This window comes from Suillus plorans (assembly GCF_016647745.1).
Source record: "Suillus plorans strain S12 chromosome Unknown HD556scaffold_79, whole genome shotgun sequence".
Taxonomy (NCBI): Eukaryota; Fungi; Basidiomycota; class Agaricomycetes; order Boletales; family Suillaceae; genus Suillus; species Suillus plorans.
This window is the reverse complement of record NW_024537463.1, coordinates 135123-148673: the sequence shown is the minus strand read 5'-3', so window position 1 is coordinate 148673 and position 13551 is coordinate 135123. Positions and strand designations below refer to the sequence as shown.

Genomic DNA, 13551 nt, shown 5'->3' with positions numbered 1-13551 from the left:
AAGTGGGTTGGCCTTAATTTGCGGACTCCTGTCTTCAGTCATGGACAGCTCTATGTGGCTTTGTCTCGCTGCACTCACCCAGACAGAGTGTATGCAATATTTCCGGAGCATGAAGAAGGCTCAAACACAACCAATGTAGTATATACAGAAGTGCTTAGAGGACTCACAGATCGTATCAATGATTGATGTACTTATATATATAAAACTGACTGATCTTATGTACTATGTACTTTTAGTTTTTTTGAAATGCTGCTCATAAATGTACCTCTTTTTCAAAATCCACAATTTATTAGGATGCAGCCTGAGGCCAGGAAGCCAAAGGAGGGGGCAGCCCTCCTTGGCTTCCTGTGACGAAGGAACAATGCTCATCAGGAGCCTTCAGAATTATTAGGATGAAGCTGAGGCCAGGAAGCAAAAAAATAAGAGTGCGAAGCACTCTTTTTTGCTTCCTGTGCCGAAGGCAGAACGGGTGTGGACTAGTGATACTATGAACGACACGGTGTAGCAAATTGGCGGGGCGCCTAACGCGAGCGGCCCGGACGGCGCGAAAAGCAGACACTGCTTGACTATGCTCCACGTGCTCACCACAGCCTGCGCCAAGCGCCCATCTCCTCGCGTGCTTCTTTGGGCTGTCAATCATACTTACGAGTTCATCGAGCGCGCACGGCGATGTTTGTAGCGGGTCGAGCTCGGAGACATATCCACCGGAGATTGATATTGCGACAACTGCCCCGGGCCAGGTAGAGCATGAGGAAGGGACGAGTCGAGTCGAGAGAATATGAGCGCGGAAAGCTCCGGCAGATTTCAGAATACGACATCTAGTGACGGGATGCTGCAAGATGGGACGATATCGGATTCGAAATAGGGTGGAGAAAACACGTGAAATGGAGAGGGAACGCGGCCTTCTGTCGAACTTTCTCGTCGCCATCGAAGTAGTTCCATCAAATGTGCAAAGATCATCCACGAGGCACTAGCTGCAAACCTGTGCGCTTCGCCCACAGCAATCAAGCTGTGAAGCGATAACGCATGTAACGCACCTTAAAATACGGCTTAAATGAAGCAGTGCCCAACTTCCTCCACTCCAACCCAAAACTCACTCATTGCTGGTGATCTGAGCACTGCCAGTGTGTGTCTAAACTTCTCAATACTATGGGCTGTTCTGCAACATATACACCTGCTCACGAGCAACGCTGCAAGATCTCAGTGCATTCTCCGATACGCAACTCCTGTATAAATTGGCTTCTGGGTGAGGACCGGATTCTTACAGTGCAGAAGTTGTCTGACTTATGCGTTTATATTAGCGAGAACTGAGGTTAAGGAAGAGAGGCAGGTTGACTCACCAGGAATATTTGCAGTTGCCAGAAAACTCGTTTTGATTCAAAGATCCTGGCGAGCTTCTCTCGCATAGATTTGCTATGCTCGAGACGTCCCTCGCGCTGACCATGTCTTTCCCGACGAATAAGAAACAAAAGACGCCAGCAGTCACACCCCGTCAGACGATGCGAGGCCATACCAAGTGGGTAGAAGGTGTTGTGCACCTGCCCGGGGGACGATGGATCATGACATGTTCGCTCGATGGGTCACTACGACTATGGGACTTGGAGAGCGGCACACAGATAAGCGAGGACTGGCGAGATGAAGAGGATGAGGAAGCAGGGGTGCACAGCATGGCATTGTCTCCAAACGGCAAGACTATTGTCAGCGGAAGTTATGATGGGAAAGTGAAGTTGTGGGATGTCGAAACGGGAGAGGTCGTCGCAAAATGGTCAGGGCACACTGATCGTGTGTGGTCAGTGTGTTGGAGTGCGGATGGTAAGCGAGTGCTGAGCGGATCCTGGGACGGGACAGCAAGAGTCTGGGATGTCAAGTCCGGAAAAACAATCTTGACAATCAAAACCGGGCACGAGTATGTGTGGGCGGCGATTTACTCGCCCGATGACACACAAATTGGGACAGCAGGACACAACCAGAGCGCAGTCAAAATCTGGGATGCAAAGACGGGCAAACTGCTCGCCACACTCAAACATGGTTTGACAGTTAGCTTGGCCTGGACCTCAGACGGGAAAACACTTGTCTCCAGTTCATTATCTGAGCTGATTAGGATATATGTATATGACACAACTACTTGGGAGCAGATCGCCATTCTGGAGCGTCACACAAGCTGGGTCAACGCCATCATCTTGTTTCAGAACGACCGCCTCCTTGTGAGTGCATCAGATGACAAAACAGTGCGTCTATGGAATCTCGACACAAACCTCCAAGTCGGTACACCCCTCCAACACGAAGATCGAGTAATCTGCGCAGCCCTTTCCGCTGATGGAAAAGTGCTGGTCACCGGTTGCCAGGACAAAAATGCATATGTATGGGACATTCACGCCATCCTCAAAGAAGCTGGCCATGAGGACCTACTATCCATTGATCATGTGAGTCCAGGTGCCTTCTGCTGTTCGAACCACACTAATCTCTCACTTGCAGGTCACAACCCAAAAGTCGTTAAAGGACGTACGTGATCCATTTCTTCACTCTGCCCAACCATTCTAAGATTGAAATTATAGGGTACTACCAGACGTCCACCTATTCAGGCCCGTCGAATACCACCAGGCTTTTTCGACGGCACCCAGGTGAGTCGTCTACATTCTTTGACCAGCTCTTTCTAACCTTTCTCAGTCCTCTACAGTACGTGGTACCCGTACCCTCTCTCCTGTGCACAATCCTCACAGTCCTCGCCCATCTCTACCTGCCATTCCACGTGCCCTTCTCAAACGACTTTCGTCGTTCTTCCACCGCTCTCACTCCGATGTTGATGGAGCAACCGAACTTCAGCAACGCCCAAGGCGCTCCATCTTTTCTCGCGGTCCTCCTATCGTCGAAGTTGCTACAGTACCGGACAAACAGGTATTTTCTTCTCATCTATTTCCCATCACGGTGGCTTAATAATTTGTGTTCAGACATTATTTGTTGCTCCGCGACCGCGGCCGCAGCAGCAAAGCCCGTCGCACGCCCAGGGCTCGTCGTCGCAATCTCAGCCCACCACACCTGCTCAAGGTACCAGCACTGCCGCACCAGGTGCAAGTCACCACCCATCCCATTGTGGGCTCGGTTTGTTTTGTTTCTCTGCTGCGTATCTCCCCCGCACGCCAATGGACATTAATACAGGAAAACATGTACAATCATTTTGTTTTTCACATCCGCCCCTAATCTATCGATCGTGTTTGAGACTCGTGCGACGCAACGAGCTCGATCATACTAACCGTCGCGAGAGCATCACTATATTCACAGAGTATAAAAGCCTAGGATCAGCCCAGGTTCTTCCTACCTGTAGACTTTCGCAATATCATCGCCAACTCGTCAGCTACTATGTAGCCTTTCAGGTCATGTTTGCAGAATTCAACCTCGGACGAGCAAGATGCCCTTTATAATGATGCACCAAATTTGTGCACCGGTATTTGCGTAGTTCTCTGCCGGAGCCCCGAAACATCAGTTTTGCACAGGGCTGCATAATTACCAGTGTGCAACTACGGTTACCGGTCATAAACGCCAGCGGTTTTTTGTGTTCATGATATTGAGCATATGGGATTGTAACTATTGATTTCCAGGTGCTGACACCGTTGTCCATACACCAGTGAAATTTCTCCAGATTCCGGAAGCAACTACAGCGATCAAGTCAGCAACGAACTGTATATTGTGCCATCAATGACGATCCAACAGCCCAATGCGAACGCAGAAACACGACTTACTGGCCAGTTGTGCTTCTCGTCTCGTTGACTGGCCCATAGGCAGCCTAACCACAGGACATGGAATTACCATTCTATTAGCATCACAAGAGGTGAGTAATGGCGTTTAATCCTGGATGCAAAGTAAACTGCTTATACTCACTTCGCCGGGAAGACAGTGCAAGCCTGTGCAGCAATCGCTATCAGTGGAGCAACGCTGCACCCATGTGCTGCATGCACTAACAGACATGCATACTGCCAATGCGGTAAGGACGACTACGAAGGAGAAATGCATGGTTTGTGCGATGTGATACGAGTCTTGTGAAGGAGAATCTCAACTGATATCACTGAGGTGAGGGGTACGCTGAGCGCGGTCTGCTTTTATGTCGTGAAATTGGTGTTGTGAGCAACTTCACGGTGAGGATGTCTGGAACCTTGCGAGTTGAACTATTGGGCTGGCAGATTGGTTGCGCCTGTTAAATGACGGAACTTGACAGGAAGGATGTCGGAAGAATATATTGCAAGTATAATTTTTCTTGAAAAAACCCTATCGGAGTACCAGGATAAACAATCCAGAATTCAAGACTGTGAGCGTGATGGGGCTCCCTTGTGCCTCTGCGAAGTTCCGGTTATAGATCTCGGAGTGGCCACACCGCTAGATTGCAACTCACCACAAGGTTGCGTCCTACAAATGTGCGTGGAATGCATGCTCATTCGCTTTCTCCCGTATATTTTGAAGGACATCACAGCACCGAGCTAGATGAGATCGGCTGTTCCACAGATACTCACCCTATGACGCTCCCAAGTGGGAAGCGCGCAAATTTATCTGCTGCGACTCATCATCATATTCTGGATACTCATACATTGCCAGAACATATCATCCATCCCCAGATGGATCCGGCAGATATCTGTCAATAGCTCCATCGATCTTTGATATATTGGTGCTTGAAGTATTCATGTTATTCTGGGGATAAGTATGTAAATCCGGCGGCAATACACAAGAGCAGGACATTGCGACTACGTTGGTGGTACAACGGCATGTTGAAGGTTTGGTAGCATCGATTTCGGAATAAAGATATGAGATGGAGAGAGATGTTCGCCGTTGAAATTTCTCACCGCCACCGAAGTAGCCCATCAGATGTGGGAAGAAGCAACTAGCGCTAGTCGCAGACTTGGGCGCCTCGTCTACATAGCAAATCAGCAGACACAGGATGACACATGGAATGCACCTAAAAATACGCTTGAACAAGCAGTTCCTCGACTCCATTCCAAACGCCCACTGTTAGTTACATTTTAAACGGTGCTCTAGGGTCTTCCGCAACATATCCATCTCCTTACTAACGGCGTTGGACACTCACCAGGGTCTCTGGGCATTCTCCAATAGGCAACTCTTATATACACAGTGCTGAAGTCGAAGGACAGGATTCCTATAAGCAGCTATCTGGTGAGGAATGGCTTGTGCATTTATATTGGAGGTAGCTGAAGTTAAAGAAGATAGATCTGGTATACTCGAGACCTCCCCCACGCCGACCATGTCTTTCCCAACGAATAAGACGCCAGCAGTCACGCCCAATCAAACGATGCGAGGCCATACCGACAAGGTGCGAGGTGTTGTGTACCTGCGTGAGGGACAACGGATCATCACATGTTCGAGGGATGGGTCACTACGACTATGGGACTTGGAGAGTGGCACGCAGATAGGCGAGGACTGGCGAGATAAGGAGGATAAGGAAGCAGAGGTGCACAGCATGGCATTGTCTCCCAACGGCAGGACTATCGTCAGCGGAAGTAAAGATGGGAAAGTGAAGTTGTGGGATGTCGAGACGAGAAAGGTCGTCGCAAAATGGACAGGGCACACTGAACGTGTGATGTCAGTGTGTTGGAGTGCGGATGGTAAGCGAGTGCTGAGCGGATGCTATGACGGGACAGCAAGAATCTGGGATGTCAAGAACGAAGAAACAATCAAGACCATCAAGACCGGGCACCGGTGGGTGCACACGGCGATATACTCGCCAGATCACACACAAATTGTGACAGCAGGATACAACGAAGCTGACGAACGTATAAAAATCTGGGATGCAGAGACAAGTAAACTGCTCGCTACACTCAAACATGATGTGTTAGTCAGCTTGGCCTGGACGTCAGATGGAAAGAAACTTATCTCAGCGGGATACCTGATTAGGATATATGACACGACGACTTGGGAGCAGATCGCCATTCTGGAGGGCCACACACACTGGTTCGAAACCATCACCTTGTTTCAGAACGACCGCCTCCTTGTGAGTGCTTCAGATGACAAAAAATTATGTCTATGGAATCTCGACACCAACCTCCCAGTTGGTCCACCCATCCAGCATGAAGGTTATTTACACTGCGTAGCCCTTTCCGCTGATGGAAAAGTGCTGGTCACCGGTAGCGACCAAAATGCATATGTATGGGACATTCACGCCATCCTCAAAGACGCTGGTCACGAGGACCTACTATCCATTCCCCATGTGAGTCTAGGTGCCTCGTGCTTTCAAACCACACTCATCTCTCACTCACAGGTCACAACCCAAAAGTCGTTAAAGGACGTACGTGATCCATTTCTTCACTCTGCCCAACCATTCTAAGATTGAAATTATAGAGTACTACCAGACGTCCACCTATTCAGGCCCGTCGAATACCACCAGGCTTTTTCGACGGCACCCAGGTGAGTCGTCTACATTCTTCGACCAGCTCTTTTTCTGATCTCTCTCAGTCCTCTACAGCACGTGGTACCCATACTCTCTCTCCTGCGCACAATCCTCGCAGTCCCCGCCCACCTCTATCTGCCATTCCACGCGCCCTTCTCGAACGCCTTTTGTCGTCCTTCCACCATTCTCATTCCGATGCCGATGGAGCAACTGAACTTCAGCAACGCCCAAGGCGCTCCATCTTTTCTCGCGGTCCTCCTATCGTCGAAGTTGCTACAGTACCGGACAAACAGGTATTTTCTTCTCATCTATTTCCAATCACGGTGGTTGAATAATTTGTATTTAGACATTATTTGTTGCTCCGCGACCGCGGCCGCAGCAGCAAAGCCCGTCGCACGCCCAGGGCTCGTCGTCGCAATCTCAGCCCACCACCACACCTGCTCAAGGTACCAGTACTGCCGCACCAGGTGCAGCAACCACGCAGTCACCACCCCTCCCATTGTGGGCTCGTTTCGTTTTGTTTATCTGTTGCGCATCTCCCCCGCACGCCAATGGTCATTAACAGGAGCAGCACATGTACAACCATCTTACTCTTCACGTCTTCCGCTCTTCCAACAATCCTGTTTCCTCGTCGTGAGACTCGTCTAATCATACTAACAGCCATGACAAACGTCATACTCGTTCCCAAGCTTAGAGTGAGCAAAACTATTTCCTGAGACTTGTTCTGTGTCGAACTTTGCAACGAGGTTTGAAAGGCATGAGTATGTTTTTTTCAGTGGTAGAGAGCCAGTCACGGTTACATTGCAGACTCGTGTCGTTCTCTTTTTTTGCCGTGCAACTCCCCCACACGCCAATGGTCATCAACACAGGCGCACAACTATTTCACGTTAGTCTCTGGTTCTCTGATGTACTCTTACTTTTTAGATTATTCGCGTTCAAAGTACTTGCCGCATACACGATGCGGGGTTTGAAATAGACTTGCAAGAGAATTATCTTCCAAACGGTATGTTACTTACTAGTAACTAGCAAACACATTCGGTTATCGTTTTTTTAACTGCATCTACGGTGCGTTCCAACACCCCGAGTCCTCCAGATTTCGGACTACGGCTTTCTGGATTTCGAGATGCATACCACCAAAGTATATATTACAATATGAGTCTGCAATACGAGGGCAAGATATCCATTCCTGTTCGTTTCTCACTCATTGTCACAGTATGTTATCATCAGAGAACCGACGAGTCCTTCAGGTTGCATTACGTTGATTGTAGGGCCTTGACGTCGTAATATGACTTTATATATCGCTTCTAGCGATGAAAATAAAAAACATGCTCTGCATGTAATGGTACAGTTGCGGACAAGCAATGTCCGCAAATTTACAGACCAAATTTTGTCGGACACACAACTTAACGGGAAATGTTAGAAACAGTGATTTCATAGGTACAAGTACAATAACAGAAGATCACAGAATGTGTTTGGCATCAGTCCTGAGCGATTATGAACTCCAAGAGCATCATCCCTACAAGATCATAGGTTTGGGTGAGCACCAAACCAGCACTGGCCCTGCAAATTATTACAACTCAAACATCGTCGATGTATCCAGGCATGGAAGGAACTTGCCCAATGTCCTTGAATTCCTTCAAGGTTCGCTCCTTGCCATTCAAAACAAGCCACATGGTCATGTCCATTTGGTATGTTGTGTGACTACCGAAGTTCAGTAATGTAGGTTCGGGCGCCTTATGATCCTGAATGTATGATTACATCTTAGCCATCAAGCTACACTCTAAGCTTACCTCACTAGACTCGTTAGCCCCTACATCGGGCCTTTCGAATGCGCGCGAGAGCACGCACTCATCTATCACATGATATTGAGTCTGAAGCAAACCCCACTTTGAAATACAGCTGACTCACGAATCAACACTCGGCTGTTTGGTCCCATTGCTTTGCGAACATTATGGAGAATCACCATCGACTCCGCGTCCGGCCAGTCATGAACGATGTTCCTCAACTTTATCGATTATCGAGCAGTACGCATTGAATGGGAACAAATTTAGCACATACGTAGTAAACATCCTTTCCGACGACGGGCGAGTCCTCCAAGAAATTGAATGGCACGAACTCTACACGCCCGTCGAGCAGTGCCTCAGGAGCATTTGTCTCCCATGTCTGATCAAATATGAATATAACTTGTCTGCTGTGGATGTCCGGACTCACATTTCTTGACAGCTTTATAGTTTCTGGGAGATCCTGATTGGTTATTCTGAGATGAGGGAACATTTTTGCGAGAGGAATAGACATTGCTCCGATTCCAGATCCAACATCCACCACAGAGGATACATTGTCCCAAGGGTAATCTGATGGCCCGCTTCAGTCATGCTGACGGTTGAAAAAACTGTGATCACTCACGATGCAGCACCGCAGACAAGCCCTGGATCTCAGAATAGCCCATCATTCCTTTGTGAAATATCTGTGCATAAGATCCTGTGAGCCGTCAGCCATGAGCTGGTGGATCTGCACGCACATCGCGTGCCTCATCCTGTACAATATGGTAAGGCATGAAAGGCCAGTATGATGACTAAAACTCACGTCCATCTCCCAGAAGCTGTCATTTTTGCCTTCCTTTCCGAGAGTAAATGCTCGTGGGGCTCTTTCCAGCTTGTCCGACCTTGCAAACTCTTGGTCGACCATAGTCTCATAGAGAACCGCAGCATATTTCGGGAATTCTCGCTGAGTTTTTATATAAAATCCGACGTTGTCTGTTTCCCTGAGCACGAGGGAGAGTCGTGTGTTTGCGAATACGTCTCGCTTAACTATGGAACACCAAAGGCTTTAGAGAGAATTATCAACGGACAGTATGATGCATATTACCTTCTTTGAAGCAACCCCTGAGGGCCAAAACTCGCAACACCCGTGCGATCTTGGTCTTATCGAGGTTGACTGCGTCGGCCAACACATCCACACTAAGACCTTCTGGGTGTTTTTCCAAGACGTCTGCAATACGTGATTGCACAGCAACGTCTATGCATGCCCAATTGTAATTATTAACAAACTAGGAAGATGAGCAACAAGGCATACAGGACCATTTATAAATGATAATCGGTACTTACATTATGCACTGTGCGTTGGGGGGGAGCCAGTATTGTGTTCAATTGCTCGCATGCACCTTCGAGCAGCCTGATTGCCTTTCTGAGGGCAAGTGTATCTGTAGCAAGATCGAGGGGGTGGAGGGTGCCTGCATCGACGCCAGGGACTCCATGTTCAGTGTTCTTGTATTCCGCCATTGCTTGGCGTGCAGAGACATTGATGATGTCCAAGAGGGCTCCAACCTTGAGTTCATTTGGCTCCGTCATTTTTTGGGAGTGTAGTACGTGATTCCTCATCAGCCGTTCAGGTTTTATATTCCTCAACCAAATATCATCTAGCTGCTTTTTCGTGGCGAACACATTCAACATTGGGTTTGTGAAAGAAGACCGAAGCTAAACCTAGTCTGACCACTCACAAGACCTGACCTCCATCTCAAATGACACTGCTTGTTACCCGTGTAGTGGTATCAGGGTGGTAAGAGCACACGATACATCTAACCTGAATGTTGGCTTATCCGTATGATTACTTGAAACAAGTACTAGATAAGCCAACGTTCAGGTATGGTGCAACGCGCATACCATAATTAACGAGAAGATATCATCGACCCTGTGAGGTGTACGTCCGTGTCATCAGTCAGCTACCCATAATTGTTAAAAACACCACACCGGTGACTTACCTATAGCTTATGGCGGTTCAATTTGCTACTATGACTTATTAGGAAGTCCGACGCGATCGTCCAAAATCCTCCATCGCGTTGTTTCAACTTGTTTGGCAATTCCAAAAGGCTGTCCAAGGCGATCGAACTAGTAGGCCCATCAGTAAACGTGAGTTCCAACAAAGTTTGTTTCAAAGCACTCACGAAGCACTCATATGCATGTGGATATGCTTTTTGGTTAGCGAAGGCCAGCGTCTGTCGTTTTTGGTCAACAACGTTCCAGCTATCTTCATATTGATGGACCAGAATTCGAAAATTCACTTTGCCACCTGTTGGAACGAACCCAAATCGAGGCGCTCCATAATGCAAGGCATAGTACTTTTGTAAGTCATACAATCGTACGTCAACCTGACCTGTGCGACCTGCGCGGGTGTTACAAATGCAGCGACGAGAGCCTGGAATCACACCGAAGAAGCCCTCGCCGTACAAGATGTTACAATGTCGTCAAAGGTAAGTCGTGCTTGTACTGTGGCCGTCGACGTATGCTGCGCGTGGACAACCTACTGCCGTATCGCAAGCATCTGGTTTATGTCGACGGTCTCCGTGCAAGATGATGATGGTCAACCATCGTTGTACTAATACTCTGCAAGTCACGATAATGACTTGCAAAAGAAGCTAGCATCTCGGAGCATGAGCGCCTCTGTCTGGCGTCGCTCCAGCAATGATAAACAAAAGCAGCTAGGTGAGTTTTTGAAATGCTGGTCCATCAATATGAAGATAGCTGTAAACTCCCGACACCATTTCAAAGACATCCGACGCCACCCGCATTCTCAAAGAAGCTGACCTTGAAAGCCTACTATCCATTCATCATATGGCTCCATGTATTACCGCATGCTCTTCAAACCACACTGACTTGAATCTCTCACTCACAGGTCCCAACTCGAAAGTCGTTAGAAGAGGTACGTGACGTATTTCTTTATCCTGTCCAACCATTTTAAGATCCGTTACCAGATGTCCACCTATTCAAGCCCGTCGAATACCACCAGGTTTTTTCGATGGCGCCCAGGTGAGTCGTCTACCTTTCTTGACCTGCTCTTTTTCCTGACCTCTCTCAGCGCGTGGTACCACATACTCTTGCACATCCATCCCGAGCGAATGTCCGATTCTGTGAGGTAAAAGGGCTGAACTGATTCCAGAGCGCCTCACCTTTTGAGTTTCTGCAGAATCCGAGGTCGAGGAACCCTTCCACGGGAATGTGATGACAGAGCAGTTGGACGGTGTCCTAGTGGATAATGGGTTTGAGCTACTAACCACTTCCCACAAACCGCTCCCTTAGATCCCTGCACTAATCCACGAAAGTGGACGAGAAACGAGTACCATCACCGCACGTAACACATACCCAATAGTCGTAATCTCACTATACCATGCACTCACGAAATGCGCGTCTAAAACGGCCGGCAGGAACGGCGGACTGATGGAGCACGTCTCACATCAGGGCATTCGCGATTTCAGCATACAAGGACACCGGGGGTCCAGTAGAATAGAAAGTATTGTCCTACATAGAGTATACTCTCAATGGACAAAAATTGGAATAAAAAAAAAAAAAAAAATTGGGTTTGAGTTTTCATCGATTCCTATGCAAAAATGTTAGATGATGATGCAAAAGACGCATACGAAGCTTACCTTTGCATCTCCAACACAACAGAGTATGATGTTAGCCTTCCTCGAAAAAATTATATTGTTTCCAACATGCATTGTGTATGTAACTTGAACAGTTCAGACCTGTACTGCATTCAGTCGTTACGACTCACTGTCCACGGAATTCACTTAATACACGTGAAGGCTGAGTGGTCTGCACAAAGGCTGGAAAATGAGCTATTGTATTACCTGATCTACTTAAATTTGAGTTCTCGAAGAGCATCAATCGAACGGCAGTCATAGCAGTACGTAGGCGATGACACTGCGGTTGATCTGGATGATTTTGATTCCCTATCAGATCAAGTCTTACTTAGAGATGGCTAATATGAGAGAACTCAGTATCTCAAAGCACACACAAAACCCATAGTATATATATATTTCCAAATGTGCCATACCTTTTCTTCTCTAGGCCAGTCACATATCTGAGCGCTTAGTCTACACAGCAATTAAGCTGTGAAGCGGACACAGGATGACATATTGAACGTAACTTAGAATACGCTCGAACAAGCAGTGCCAAGTTCCAAGTTCCTCAACTTCAATCCAAATGCCCACTGTTAGCTGGTGATTTGAACACTCTGGACGGTACTCCTCGTCAGCGATACCCTAAGGTCTTCTGCAACATATCCACCTGCTTCCCAGCGACTTCGAATACTCACTAAGATTTTCCAATACGCAACTCTGATATACACAGTGCCGAAGTGGGAGGACCAGATTCCCATAAGCAGGGTGCGTATACTCGAGACCCCGTGTCGATCATGTCTTTCCCGACCAAGAAGCAACAGACTCGGGCAAGGTTAATGAGCCCCCGTCAGACGATGCGAGGCCATACCGGCGATGTACAAGGTGTTGTGCACCTTCACGGCGGACGACAGATCATGACGTGTTCGTTCGATGGGTCACTACGACTATGGGACTTGGAGAGCGGCGCACAGATAGGCGAGGACTGGCGAGATGAGGAGCATGAGGAAGCAGGGCTAGACAGCATGGCATTGTCACCAAACGGCAAGACTATTGTCAGCGGAAGTAGAGATGGGAAAGTGAAGTTGTGGGATGTCGAGACAGGAAAGGTTGTCGCAAGATGGACAGGGCACACTCGATTGGTGACGTCAGTGTGTTGGAGTGCGGATGGCAAGCGAGTGCTGAGCGGATCCTGGGACGGGACAGCAAGAATCTGGGATGCCAAGACCGGAAAAACAATCTTGACAATCAAAACCGGGCACGAGCGTGTGTGGGCGGCGATATACTCGCCCGATCACACACAAATTGGGACAGGAGGATCATCCAACGAGAATGCAGTCAAAATCTGGGATGCAAATACGGGCAAACTGCTCGCCACACTCGAACATGTTACCAGCTTGGCCTGGACGTCAGATGGGAAGAAACTTATCTCCGCGTCATCTAACCCGACTAGGATATATGACACAACCACTTGGGAGCAGATCGCCATTCTGGAGGGTCAAACAACCTGGATCGACGTCATCACTTTGTTTCAGAACGACCGCCTCCTTGTGAGTGCATCATGGGACAACACAGTGTCAGTGCGTCTATGGAATCTCGACACAAACCTCCCAATCGGTCCACCCCTCCTGCAGCGCAAACTTGAAGGTGGCATAAACTGCGCAGCCCTTTCCCTTGATGGAAAACTGTTGGTCACCGGTAGCAAGGACGAAAATGCATACGTATGGGACATTCACGCCATCCTCAAAGAAGCTGGTCTTGAGGACCTACT

The 13551-nt window shown here is 48.2% G+C and overlaps 3 protein-coding genes across 3 annotated transcripts; 1 reads left to right on the top strand and 2 right to left on the bottom strand.

Moving 5' to 3' along the window:
- Positions 1-250: 250 nt before the first annotated feature.
- Positions 251-1287, bottom strand: HD556DRAFT_954388 (uncharacterized protein). Its single transcript, XM_041312119.1, has one exon. It carries the CDS (start codon positions 926-928, stop codon positions 290-292), a length of 639 nt encoding a protein of 212 aa, XP_041154789.1. The 5' UTR covers positions 929-1287; the 3' UTR covers positions 251-289.
- Positions 1288-6483: 5196 nt separating this feature from the next.
- HD556DRAFT_954318 (uncharacterized protein) lies at positions 6484-7371 on the top strand. Its single transcript, XM_041312118.1, has 3 exons — positions 6484-6681; positions 6735-7143; positions 7196-7371. The coding sequence occupies exons 1-2, from the start codon at positions 6584-6586 to the stop codon at positions 7102-7104; spliced, it is 468 nt and encodes a 155-aa protein (XP_041154788.1). The 5' UTR covers positions 6484-6583; the 3' UTR covers positions 7105-7143; positions 7196-7371.
- A 555-nt stretch (positions 7372-7926) lies between these two features.
- HD556DRAFT_1530509 (O-methyltransferase-domain-containing protein) lies at positions 7927-9748 on the bottom strand. Its single transcript, XM_041309454.1, has 10 exons — positions 9493-9748; positions 9254-9434; positions 8972-9195; positions 8907-8921; positions 8792-8852; positions 8600-8739; positions 8447-8551; positions 8297-8393; positions 8179-8240; positions 7927-8130 (listed from the first exon to the last, which is right to left on the bottom strand). The coding sequence occupies exons 1-10, from the start codon at positions 9733-9735 to the stop codon at positions 7966-7968; spliced, it is 1293 nt and encodes a 430-aa protein (XP_041154787.1). The 5' UTR covers positions 9736-9748; the 3' UTR covers positions 7927-7965.
- Between the last annotated feature and the right edge of the window lie 3803 nt (positions 9749-13551).

Excerpts from the sequence above, each read along its gene's own strand:
- HD556DRAFT_954388 (XM_041312119.1), bottom strand. The coding sequence starts at position 928 with ATGGCGACGAGAAAGTTCGACAGAAGGCCGCGTTCCCTCTCCATTTCA.
- HD556DRAFT_1530509 (XM_041309454.1), bottom strand. The coding sequence starts at position 9,735 with ATGACGGAGCCAAATGAACTCAAGGTTGGAGCCCTCTTGGACATCATC. Across the intron at positions 9,196-9,253 it reads CAGGGGTTGCTTCAAAGAAG|TTAAGCGAGACGTATTCGCA; the intron begins GTAATATGCATC and ends GGTGTTCCATAG. Across the intron at positions 8,241-8,296 it reads AAACAGCCGAGTGTTGATTC|ATGAGTGCGTGCTCTCGCGC; the intron begins GTGAGTCAGCTG and ends ATCATGTGATAG.
- HD556DRAFT_954318 (XM_041312118.1), top strand. The coding sequence starts at position 6,584 with ATGCCGATGGAGCAACTGAACTTCAGCAACGCCCAAGGCGCTCCATCT. Across the intron at positions 6,682-6,734 it reads CTACAGTACCGGACAAACAG|ACATTATTTGTTGCTCCGCG; the intron begins GTATTTTCTTCT and ends ATTTGTATTTAG.